General features: G+C 34.1%; 1 protein-coding gene across 2 annotated transcripts in view; it reads right to left on the reverse strand.

Moving 5' to 3' along the window:
- Positions 1-12,480: 12,480 nt before the first annotated feature.
- The window catches only part of LOC131036362 (uncharacterized), a 99,840-nt gene continuing 97,935 nt past the window's right edge, over positions 12,481-14,385 (reverse strand). For both annotated transcript variants that reach the window (XM_057968227.2, XM_057968228.2), the window contains exon 15: positions 12,481-13,105. In XM_057968227.2, the coding sequence (XP_057824210.2) occupies positions 12,898-13,105 (208 nt within the window). In that variant the 3' untranslated portion in view covers positions 12,481-12,897. The remainder of the gene's footprint in view (positions 13,106-14,385) is intronic.

Here is a 14,385-nt window from a genome sequence, read left to right on the forward strand (position 1 = left end):
CAGTGGGGACACAGTAGGGGGGCCCATCCCCATTACATATCTTTGAATTGTTATTGTTATTATGTTTGATTAGATTGACCCCAAGACCTTCTCCTCCTATAGAAGGCCAAGAGTCACAGCTTAGAGTTCCATTAGATTGACCCCAAGACCTTCCCCATCCTATGGAAGACCAAGAGTCACAACTTAGAATTTCACTTCAGATGTCCCTATTGGGAGTTGAACTTGGGTCTCCACAGTGAGAACCCAGTGTTTTAGCCAATTAAGCTCAACCCCTTGGACTAAAGAATTGTCAATACTTTAAATGAAGGACAAAAATCATTTTTTGAATGATAGTGATGACGAGGTTTGTAATGGATTGGGAACATATATTGATGTCAAATAATAAAGAAAGGCGGAAGAATTATGGCCTTACATTATAACTTATGTAGATATAAGTAATTTATTTTTGTGTGGGCACTCTTACTATGCGTTAATTGATGCATTTGTTGATTTCTCTCTAATCACTTATGTAGACACCTATAAATGTCTCATTCATCATGTACTAATTATTCATCCTATTAGTTAAATAATTCTTCAATTATTTAATTAATCTAATTATTCTCATTCTTCTGAACTAATTTAATCATCATTATCTATCCTAATAATTATTTAATTTCCATCTCTTTATCAATTCATCATTTAACCCTTCCTCAAATATTAAATAAATATTGATTATTTAATTAATTGTGATTTAATTCCTTAATTTAATAATATTTATTATTTAATTAATTTCATTTCTAATGATTGAATAGTTTCATTTAAATTATTTAATTCATTCATTCATTTCTCAAAATCCCCAAATTTAGATTTCAATCTAATTTCATTTCTTCCAAATTCCGATTTCATCAAATTTGAATTTCATCCCATTTCAATAAATTGCATGTGCATTTCAACATTCGAAAATCAAAATTCAAATCCAAATAAGAATGAAATTGAATTTCAATTCAAAATCCTACAGCACTTGTTCAAAATCAAGAGCGATTGATCAAATCAATTAACTCACTTAACTCTCCTTTTCACTCTAAATCACCTTTTCTGGCTAATCAATCAATTCAGTGATCTTTCCAATCTATTCAATCAACTGGCTAATCAATTGAGTCATCTAGTCAATTAATTGAGTTATCTCTTCAATCAATCCACTCAACAGATCAATCAAATAAGTTAACAAATCAATCAAAATGAGTTGACTGATCAATCAAATCAGTTCAACTCTCAATCAACACTTCAGTTCTATTTCTCACCCAATCAATCTCACCCGAAAATCCATAAATTCAACCTCATTTCTTTATTTTAATTGAATCACGAACTTCGAATCTTTGTGCCACTTGCAAGTTATGAACACGATATTAGAGAGTCATCATACCACAAAGATGAGAAGAACAATGGAAGCTAAAATGCAAAATGAGGGAGTTTTTATTTAATTGATTTCGTTTATGCATTTTTTCTATTGATTTATGTTAAAGAGTTCTTTAATAGTTAAGGATTTTGTGATTGTCCTTATTTCCTATTCAGCAATGATGATTTTAAGCATGAAAACAATGGTGAACCCGACGTGAAAAACAGCTTTTCTAACCTTCTGGCATGATTTTTTTTGTGTTTTGCAGGTTCTGTATGAACACGCAGGAAGTGTTGTGCAATTGCCCTCACAATAATTTGCAATCTATCATAACTATGTGAAATTGCTTTAAGTGGTTTGCATTTGACTTAAGTAATTCGCAATTGCCATAAATAATTTGCATCTGACTGTTAAAAAAGTTGTTTTTGCGAAAATGGGCATAACTTTTGCATAACATATCGGATTTTCAAACTTCAAAATGTGTCAAAAAGATGATTCAATGCTCTATCATTTGGTATAATTATTTTGTCCATATCTATCATAAAAATTTTGGAAAAGTTGTCTAAACTCACACCTTCTTGTTTAAACTTCATTTTCTCATATCTTTTCCATACAAGCTGATCTTTTAGTAAGATCTTTTTAAAATCTATGAGAAAATCATAAGGAATTCACTCAAGGGATGTTTTAAATCTTTTTTTCTATTAATAATTTTGGGATATTATTGGTGTGACTAACCTAGCCTCTGCAACTTGTCCTTCATTTGATGAAGAGCCCACAGCTTGGTAACAATTTTCTTGCAGAGAAGATAAGATTCAAAATTTCAGGTACAAAAACGAGATCAAAAGACAGAAGACAACAAAGGGCTTATTAACGAATCCTTAGAGAAAAACTAATTTTTATCTTTTGTCTTTTAATTCTATTTCATAATTAATTCGCAATCACTCAGACAACACTACGCACTTGATCAGACAAGAAGTCACAATTGCCTTCACAGAAATTTGCAATTGCTAGGACAGACAATTAAGCAAATTATTGTAATTCAATGAAGAATTTAGGCTTGTAAGCCCACAATGTCAACTAACACTTTAATGGGTTTTATAGGTACAATTGGACTTAGATTTAGCACACATTTCCTTTGGTGTTATCTAAAATGAAAAAGACAAATCTTTTTTATTGCAAATCATTGAGGTTAAAAATAACATTCGTCATTGCTATGTGGGATTAAAAAGAACATGTTTGTTGCAGCAACATCTCCAAATAGCTTTTAGACAACATTGCAATGAAGTATTAAAAAGAACGATATTGTCTTTTGTGTCTTGAAGGTGATAGGCATATGCTCTCCCCTTAATTGGGTGACCAAAAAGTCAGACTCATCATTTATGCTTTTTGTCATTTTTTGCAATAGGATAAAACCTCTAGTAGGTATGCCTCCCAAGTAGCCCATAAGGCCTAGTGAGAGGACATGATCTAAGTGGAAATGGCTAAAGAAAAGAAATCCAAGCAACTATAAATCAATGTGTTTATGATGAAAGTTGCAAGTGGTGAGTGTTACATGTTGTCATAACGGTGTCATGCCTCCCTCGGTGTCTATATGGTATGTGAGAATTTGTAGAGTGTAGCCTCTACAAACTGGGAGACCTCCATTAACGGAGTGGAAAATGCTAATGATTATGACAACTCGAATGGAACCTTTATTAAAAATCTTTAAGAATTAGTGGCAAAGTTAAGTTAGTATCTAGACACTTGTAATAACACAGTGCAAGAGTGGGGAAGAATCCGCCCCCAAGACACTCACCATACATCTCCCAAGAAAATGATCCAATTGAGAAGCAATTCTCTTTGGTTCAACTTTTGGAAAAACGCAAAAAAAAGGGCGCACCTTAAGGTGTGACACAGCTATTTGAGTTGAAGGAGTATCAAGATGTGGGTTGTAGTATTATGAGTGACCTTTTGACATTAGAAGAGTTTGACTGTTGTGTGCTCTTTTGGCCAAAATATATCGAAAACAATTGGGGTTTGAAAAGATCCTAGCAACCATGAGGATTTGAAAAGATCCTATAAACAACACTCTTTTTGGATTATATCAAACTATTTTCTTACTTGTTGTTGTGTTTCATGCATATTTTACAAAAAGATCAAACATCCAAAACATAGCCAAAAAAAGTTAGAAAAATTGTTAAGCACAATCAAGTTTTGTCAGAAATATTCCAACCACAAACACAGTTTGAGACCTAAAAGGAAAAACCCTACAACATCCAGTGTCAACAACAACCAACAAAATTGCCACTTTCAAAGAAAATGGAGAAAACATCTTATCTATTGCGATCTTAGGTCCATATTTTGTTCTCATCAGAACAAGTACAACAAAGAACATCAAAACAAGTACCCAAACCTCACATAGAAGTATTTGTATCATCTCATCTTCCAGTCTCATTATTTCCCCTCTTGTGTCTCCATATCCAAGTATCAAGGTCATATACAAAATAATCATCATCATAGTCTTAAACATTCTCAATCTCAGTCCAAACCAATCAAGCAAACATGATGGAATAGTGTTATGCATTTCGTAGGGAAGGTGAATAATTCATCCCTTCCATTCATATTCCATCGTCATCCATAGAAGTTTAAGCTCAAGAAATTAAGACTTTGCAACAACAAATGAGAGACATGACTAGTCCTAACAACCTTAGGGATTGGTTAGAAAAAATGATGAGGGGAGTGACAACCACGGTACCTCTAATCAAAAGGGAATCATTATCATGCCAACATTCCTTCTCTTGTGAGACCATTCAAACATTCCAACCTTCATTCTCCAACAAAATCATTCCTACTTCACTTCAACCAACATTAGAGTTGGGTCAACCTTCTTTTTCTTTCAACCCAACATATCAATCGTATCAATCATGTCAACACAACATTAAAACCCCTTTCAACCAAAATCAAACCTCTTTCAACCAAAGTCCAACTCAACCATATATATCCATCATTTCATCATCCCCTAAAGTCACACAAGAACAGTCCACACCATCTCTATCCAAAAACACAATCTCCCAAGGGCTATCCATAATATAAATCCAATCTAATCCAAGTCATGATGCTAGTCCTTTCTATGCTTTAGAAATTCAAGATCCAATGCCGCCATTATTCCATTTCCAAGAAAACCCACTTCAGGGAGTCTCATTCAAAATCCTTTCTCATCAACCCAAAGTGGTGAAACCTTCCAAAAATATCCCATGCATATCCAAACTCCTTCCTCGTGTTAAGAGGATAATCCAAAATCAAAGGAAATGAGTCATGAAATAAATCAAGATCAAGAACAACCCCTTTCATCCTACCCAATTTTTTATCAAGATCCCACCTATCAATAATCCTATGATAATCCCCTCATTCTTTTCTATTCCACTCATAATGATACCCTTTTATCTCATTAACAAAGTGTCCTTTAAAGTCCCATCCAACATCCACCTCCTAAGAAAGATCGGGACATCCCTTCCATCCTTCCTAATAATCCCTTTCCAATTCAAAATCAAAGCATCCCTTCACCTTCATGTCCTAAACAACATCCCATTATTTCTCCAGATCCTTATCAATATCCCTCCATCCCTTCATCTCCATGTCATAATCCTCCATGTCCCTCACAAGAATTCCACTCACTAAATGAACCTACCATTTCTCCTAGTCCCCCTCATGATCCCAATGCCTCTACACAAGTTGTCCATGAACCCCTTATCAATGAAATCACCAATCTGGATCATACTACACAGGGCAACTTATCAAAAATTGTATGTGTGCCATCATTTAATAAGATCAACTCCTGGTTGGATTCATCATCCTCTTCAAGTGCATCAACAAAAACAAACATAACACCTGCTAATGTCACAACTACAGGGTCAAAATCTCTTATCCAAGGAATGAATAATATCTCAATAACCAAAATAGGATCAATAACTTATTTTCATGACTATGAATTCCTATCTCTTCATAGTAGCAGCAGAGGAGACATAGATAGATCTTATGACCATCTCCCACCAGTAGATGATGGAATCACTTATGAAGATAAGTAAATATATCCAAATTCCTTGAAAATCCACTATGATAATCAGGCTTGCACAATATCAACAATCCCTAAATTTGATAGAAATCTTTATCTCACACACCCGCACTTGAAAGACTGGGGGCAAGAAGATCTACCATAGCTGGATTGGTTTGAAAATAATGAGGCTATAGCAGAAATTGTACATGAAATACACCCAGCTGAGTCCTTATATCCTATTGAAAAAGAAAGGTTTATCCAACTCTTCAAACATAGACCAATGAACTACCTACACCAAACTCCTCGACCCTATGAATAGCATACACCTAAAAAGATATTACATCTAAGGGATGGGTTCATTTAAATTTTCAGTACTGCATTTGCACATTTTTTTACTACATTGCATCATATATCTCCATTTCAGAGTGCATCATAGTTGCTTGCATATCATCATTGCACAACATATAGTTGCATATCATTATTTCTTTTTCATATAGTTGCATCAATAAAACAAGGCGATTGTCTAAATCATTTACATGTTTGCACTGAAAGGAGCGACGGTTGTCTCATTTCTTAGATACTTGTGCATGAAGCTCTTCAAAGTCTTAGGTCATTCATCTTCAACATCACCTTATAATTGAGTTTTATCCATGGTTGGGTAGAAGTTTCACTATTGAGTCTTGTTACCCAAAGTCTATCAATTGATATATCACACATTAATTGTTTGCTCTAAGTCATTATAGATACCTAGTTGGTCATGTGGCTAGTGAAAAATCCAAAGTTCTACTTCAGTGTCGTTGTAATCGTCATACCCAAGTAGGTTTCATTAATTACAAGTCAAGGCAAGAAAATAAAAGAAAAAAAGTGCTATGCAAAAATCAATATCAATGCAAAAGAGCAATAATGTATAACGGAAATATCATGCATACAAGTGCATAACCATGAAAGCAACTCCATCAGGGCTATGGATGCATGTTGGCAATGGAGCAATATTCGAGAGATTACAGTGCATAACCTCGTCAGGGCTATAGACGTCTGACTAGCAGCAAAGCTCTATCCAGGATGTTTTTCAAGTTAGAATAACTCACGTAGCTAGTCAAATAGGATTCCAAGGGTCTCTAATGGTTGCAAGAGTCGAAATAAATTCAATTGCACACACATGGGCAAAAGAAGATCAAAGTTTCAAGAATTGCTGGATAAGTTTTTTCATAAATCGCGGTTACATAGTGTGTTAAGTTGGATGATCCTAGGTCTTATGAGGACGGATTGAACTCCTATCTCTGAAACATTTCATACCTTTAATCCAATTAATGCATTACAAAGTGAAAAATGCATGCAATCATCCGTGTTCGAATAGGAAATGCATTGTCATCTTGCATATTGCATTAGCATAGGTCATGCCTAAATTCATTGTCTCCATGTGCATGTTGCAGATCATCGTGTCATTGTTGATTTGCATACTAGGGGCATAGTTGAAAAAGTCATAAAAAATAGATAAAGTCCTGAAAATATCCTTAAAATCAGATAAAGTCCTGAAAAAAATCTAAAAATTAAATAAATGTCCTGAACAAAGCCTCAAAAAATCAAAAAGCAGAAAAATACCAAAAACATCAAAAAATCCAAAAACATTCAAATACGATCTTGAAAAAATCAACCAAAAACATCGAAAAAGTAGAAAATATCAAAAACATTCAAATACAATCCTTAAAAAAAAAAAACATTAAAACCTTGCAATAAAATGTCTCACAAGAATCTTTCATTAATTCCTTAATTAAATAATCTTTATTATTTAATTAGTTCAATTTCTAATTATTTAATAATTTCGTTTAAATTATTTAATTCATTCATTCATTTCTCCAAATCCCCAAATTTAGATTTCAATCTAATTTCATTTCTTCCAAATTCACATTTCATCAAATTTCAATTTCATCCCATTTCAATAAATTTCATGTGCATTTCAACATTTGAAAATCAAAATTCAAATCCAAATAAGAATGAAATGGAATTTCAATTCAAAATCCTACAGAACATGTTGAAAATCGGGACTAATTGATCAAATCAGTTAACTCTCCAATCTCCCCTTTTCACTCCAAATCACCTTTTCTGACTAATCAATCAATTCAATCTTATTTCCAATATATTCAATCAACTGGCTAATCAATTGAGTCATCTAGTCAATCAATTGAGTTATCTCTTCAATCAATCCACTTAACAGATCAATCAAATAAGTTAATAAATCAATCAAAATGAGTTGACTGGTCAATCAAATCAGTTCAACTCTCAATTAGCACTTCTATTATATTTCTCACCCGAAAATCTATAAATTCAACATTTATTCATTTCAATCGAATCACGAACTTTGAATCTTTGTGTCACTTGCAAGTTATCAGCCAAATATCTGAGAGCCACCATACCACGGAGATGAGAAGAACAATAGAAGCTAAAATGAAGAATGAGGGAGTTTTTATTTAATTCATTTCATTCATGCATTCTTTCTATTGATTTATATTTAGGAGTGCTTTAATAGTTAAGGATTTTGTGATTGTCCTTATTTCCTATTCAGCAATTATGATTTTAAGCATGAAAACAATTCCATGATGATGTGTTTTACTAAAATAGAAATCCATCATCATCTCATTATACATCTTTGAGCTCACAACACTTCTTGTCTGAAAGCATGGGAGGATAGTACGTGACCTTGCCAATATTTAGATGTAGCCTTAAATGACAAGTGTGATAAGAAACATATTGATGACTTGGTCCAAATTTGCAAGACTGGTAGATATGTTAAAGATTTTGAAATGAGTATCAAAGTTCAAGCCACATATGTGATGGTAGGCACGAAATTGGTGTACAAGGCATGCACTAATGAAGTACCCTTGGGAACTATAATTATGGGTGCCAAGTAAAGGTAACAGATTCAGCTACGACTATTGTAGTCACCTCACTAATGATATATTACTCCACACATGGGATCCGTGAGAGGCTAGTGTAGAGTTCCATAATGGGAAATTATTGATCCACCATATAAATTATCATGGTATGGCCATTGGTGAGTTAATCACCAAGCTTGAGGGACAACACCTTATGCAATATTTCTTTTAATTTTTTTATATAAAAAGGAATTGATTTCATTCATGCACAAAATGATTTGATGAACTAGTGAGCACACTCACGCTAATTTTACAATGTGTAGGTGACTATTGTATGCCCCTTAGATTAATTCATTTATATTCAACTCTTAATTTTTAACTTAGCTTTTCCCAAATGTTCCTAGTGAGAGGACAATCAATCAAACTCTTGTATATTCTTGATTGAATATAGGTAGAAGAAAATAACTGGTGGTTCACAATTATCCCATTTGTTATCAACATTACTCTAGTTTCCACTTCTACATTGCACTAAGTTAGTCTTGTGAGATATTAATCACAAGATGAGACCTTTATGCTTACACGAAAAGATAGTGCTAGTACATTATCATTAAAAATTATTTTGATAGTGCTAGTACATTATCTTTAAAAATTATTTGTCAAAGAAGTGTTGATACACCCATTCAGAGTTGTTTATTTAGCATTCTTCTGATGAGGATACAACACAAAATAATGTCCTTGTCACCTATTTAGATTTTTATCATCCACCACCATTTTGACTAAATGCACAAACTATTGAACACACCCCAATAATGAGAAGACCTTAATCTTAGCAACACTAATGAAAAATAAAACAATGAACAACATGCATGAGAGAACACCAGATTTGCATGGAAACCTTAAACATGGAAGAACCACAATGAGAGTCAACACACAATATATAAATAAGATTACAATATTGTTTTAGGCTCACTGCCAAGGAAGCCCATTGCTCGCTAAGGGACTTGTCAACTAAGGCTCACTACCCAAGGCCAAATACAAGGGACTTCCAGGCTAAGATGCACTATCTCAAGCCAAGATACAAAACTTGCAGAGACTCACTATCTCCAAGCAAGGTACATGAACATATGAATCAAGATGAATAAGCCTTCAATAATCTTCAAGTATGAAGCTGTCCTTGAACCTCTATCTCAAGCAACCAACTCCAAAACAATCACCACATACTTCTTCTAACTCAACTTCACATCGCTGACTACACAAATGATATTAGCATGTAAGTGTAGCGTACACATTGATTCACAAACTCATCCACACCATCAACGTTGATATATATATATATATATATATATATATACACTTCTTCATTGCAAGCATCTACTAGATCAGCCAAAGCAAGGGACAAACATAGATCCTATCAAATCAGCCACCAAAACATAAATGTGGTAAAAGTGGGCCACTCTAGGAGATAAAGCGGACCTAAAAACATCATATCACTTCAATTTAAGCAATTTAAAACAATTCACACACTATCACACATCCTCCAAAGTCGGCAACAAGACAAATAATCCATATAACACATCACTACTTAGCCCAAAAACATACCTTCCAAATGAACAAGCCCAATGCAAACCTTCACATGCCAAGAAAGGACCCAAAAACAATGCAAATCAACCTTCAAGGCAAGCAGAGACACCCAAAGGTTCACTACAAGCATAAGAACAACTTATGTCGACCGAACCAGAGTGGTTATCGTGAAAGAAACATGCTAGACACAATGCACAAGCATCCAAACCTTCTAGCATCATGCGTAGCACACACAGATGTTCCTTGAACATCCAACAATATTCTCAAATCCTTCTTTTTTCTTTCCACATCAAGATCATACTAGCACAACGCAACTAATACAAAACAATTCATTCTAGAGAGCCGAGGAAATGAGTCATGCATAGAACACCATTAGCAACTCTGGTAGGCATCACTAGCATCTGAAAATAGAACTGAGACATAACAAACGATATAAACATGTCCTCCAAGCCACAACACCAGAAACATCAATGCATAGAAATGCAGATTTTTCGAATCAATTATGAAAGACAACCAAACTGTTAACAAATTGCAATCACCAACTACAACAAAGATTTTTAAAGATAAGAGTGCAATGTCCTAAGAGCAAAAACATTGTGTTCAAGTATGCAAGACCATATCATCAAATGTAGAGGAATGTGAAGCATTCTTCCAAACAGTCATCAACATATATATCTGCACCAACTTACTTCATCAAACTTCCAAGGACAAGAATGCCCTTGAGACATCATCTTCTCACTCAAAAATAACCAAAAGGTATAACCACCATCATTTTGCACACACAAGATCAACACAAACATCTCCATTGTATTGACATGTTTCAAAGCCTTATCTTAATACTTCTCGATGCATTTAATCCTCATCTTAATATAATAGTATCATCGTGTTATAATGCATCATACTAAATGTAGATATTAGACACCAAGAAGGTGGACATCCATAGACCATATGCAACCAATATTCATTTGTTCTCCATATCAATCTCTTCATACTAGTCATACAAATCATAAAGACAACTAACAATCAATTGCCAACAATATCCTCATACATTGGAAATCATGAACATGCAACTTCATCATTACTACTTCAGCGACCGCAACAATTCTCTATCCAACCTATCACCATATCATCAATGACAACACATATTGTTAAGCATCAAGTTGACATCAATAACAACACATTGCCAACACAAACCACATGAATTACACTATCCACACAACTCAATGTTATTGTACTATGTCATTATTATTTAGCCAATGGCACTAATGCATCTAGGGGTCTCTATATCGCTAGCATCACTTTCTCCTCAAAATCTAGTTGTTTCAACTAAAAAATTATTATCTATCGTGATTTCCTTGTTAAAAATTGATGTCTTGGTTTACAATTGTCTATATTATTCCAACATGATATTTGAGCATCATCTAGAGTAAGAGGAAACATCGCACACTAAACTCTTGTAGAAGGGTGCAAGTCACGTTTGCCTGCTAAGGATCTTTTTCCAAGGTAGAACATTACATTTTGGTTTAAGGCCATATTGTAGCTCATGTATGCACCTCTCAACTAAGGAGAATGCATGTTAGCATTGGTCAACATAGGGATCAAAGTAAAATGAAGGATGGTAGATCTGACGTCTTGGTCACGGCTCTTGAAGAAATGATTTATGGAAACCTTTTAACATTATCCGTAATCTCTTGCTAGGAAATGATGAAATTAATTACACGTGATTGACACTTTGACGTTTAGACATGCATTGTCACATCATGACAAATTAATAGGCCTAAGGCTACCATTGACGTTATGTAGGCTGATAATGAGCTTTTTATTACTTCTCAAAATGATAACGAAGTCATGGAAAAACTTGAAGTTGCGGTGCTCAAAGCCAGGGTTTCAGTTGGCTTCCAAGTTTTTGCAATGACCAGTCACATTATTATGGTTCTAACAAAAATAATTGGGAGAATATTCCTTCCACTCTGCCAGCTAGGAGAAAACCTGATAATTTAACAAGGTTATTATTGTAATGGAGGAAAAAGTATCAAGAAGCTAATCATCAGGTTGCTATGGCTACTTGAAACCATTCAGCTGTCATCCATACAGTGATTAAAACTTTTTTTAAATTTAGAGGGTTAGAAACAGAAAAGGAAAATAGCCAGCCCCATGGTACAAGTTCTACCCTACTAATCACTATTCCATAGGTCTTATTTCCTCCATGAGCAGGAGCAAAAATTCCGGGTGCATGCACATGTTTAGTTCCTATTGTTCCTAAGCTATTGGGTCACAATACATAACTTTCTATAAACAATTTACCATACCGACTTAACATTTGGAGTCCAATCTTTATCATCAAAGGCACAAATAAGTTTATATTGTCTGTTTAAGATTCTCCATTTTGAAAACAGATGTGGCTCATTGCATATCCAGCCAATATCACCTCCTTGTGCGATAATATCCAAATGCAAGTGTAACTTAGTGTAGTTTCTTATTGTTCTCGGGCAATCGATTCATAATAGATTCACTTAGTTTAGTTTTTTATTGTTCTCAGGTAATTGATTCATAATAGATGTACATCCGCAGCCTTTTAGCCTAGAAAAATTAAACCTTTGAACTCTATTTATTGACCATGAAAGAACAACAAACATTTATATTGCATGTTTAAATTTTCCATTTTGAAAACTGATGATCATTACACATCCAGCCAATGTGGAAGCAGAGAGCTTTCAGCCTTTAGTACAAATGTGAAAAAAGACCCAATAATGTACATTCACATTTGTAGCTCCATTAGAGCTTGATTACATCAAAGAAAAGGACCACCAAACCACTTGGGTTTCCTTTAAGGAATACACCATTTCCATGCCACTCATCTTTCCTCAGACCTTCAATCTATGGGCACCAGAGGTGCATCGATCCTCAATAGATGCGTTAAGTGGACCATCTTCTACCATTCTCAAAGAAGTAATTGTGAATATTTCACAAAAATCTGACCACATTCCATAACTTTTAAAGAAAGTAGACCAAGGGTAAAATATTAAAAATATATATTAAATGTAAGACAGAGAAGCTAGATAAGAACCATTTGTGTATTTCAAATTCTTTGTAAAGGCCCATCTCAAAGATGGACTGCAAACTGCATCTTTCAAACTGCCATTGTAATGGATCTTGTCAACTTTAGAATTTTCACTATTTCCTTTGCCACAATAAAATTCCAAAGCAATATTTAGGCCATCTGAGAGTTGTTCTGTCACAAAGCTGCATCCAAACCAAAACGCCAAAATCAATCTTCCAATAAATATAAAAAATAGAAAAATATATTAATTGTTATTCCAAAACAATAAATTATTGTAGACTATAACAGACATGATATTTCCACAACTGCAGTAAATTGAAAAAGGCTTCTGGCAACATCTGCGATTTTTTTCAAATTTTTGGATCACACTTCACGATCCATCAAGATGAGAAAAAAATAGGCAAGCTTTGTTCAACTAAATAGATGATGGTGAAGTCCAGGGTAGGAGAGAAGGATGTCCAAGTGCAGCCATGCAAGCCTCTGAAAAACATCGTTCACCTCATGATAGTTAGCACTTCTATGCTCTCCTCTTCAGCACTTGTGCTCAACATGCAACTCCCAATCACATCACACATCATAAACATGACACCACACATTGCTTATTGCTTGTTCCAACGCATAGCTAAGTGTAGCTTCATGTAGGACATGTGACAATATCAACAGATCTACAAGTGGATGACTCCAGTCATGTAACAAAATACCGATTGTCAATGTGCACAACTGACAGGGCAATTGTAAGGTCAGAATTTCAGATGGGTTAGAATAATGATCTGTGTTATGTTAAAACAAAAGTGAGTTGAAGTAACAACTCACACAGTTATTATAGTTGTTAGAAATATTAAGTTTGTTATAGTTTGTTAAATGTTATTTGTAGGATAATATATCAAGGATGAATATTGGTTTGTATTGAGTTGTTTAAACAGCTCATATATTTAGAGTGGTTATAGGGGGTAGAACAACCCTCCTATAATAAATGATGTGAAAATCCTTTATATATGTAATTTATATTGAACAAAGAAGAGAGAAGCATAATATAATTATGTGTGCAAATTATTTTATTTAGCTTCTATTGTTTCTGTCCAATTTTCTCTCACAAACAAAGTAAATAACCTTCAAACATACAAGTCACCTACCCAACCTGTAAATGATGTTCAATTTACAATTCAATATGCAAGATGTATTCTTTTTATATTTTCTTGATCTATGTATTATCTATTTATATGATAAATCTGATTATCTTCTCTTGTATGGCAGGTGAGAGGAGCATTTATAGATTTTGATATCCTTCTCACAAATATCGATATATGCAAGAGGGGAGGATCAAGCAATGCCTTGACCGGTCATGTCTCATAGACATGACCGATCAAGACATTACTTGATCGCACCCTTTGAATTATAATTACCAATCGGTGTTTATTTTAATCAACAGCCCGATACTAATCGGGGTCTACGTAACTTATTA

The sequence above is a fragment of the Cryptomeria japonica genome, chromosome 2 (genome assembly GCF_030272615.1).
Source record: "Cryptomeria japonica chromosome 2, Sugi_1.0, whole genome shotgun sequence".
NCBI classification, from domain to species: domain Eukaryota; kingdom Viridiplantae; phylum Streptophyta; class Pinopsida; order Cupressales; family Cupressaceae; genus Cryptomeria; species Cryptomeria japonica.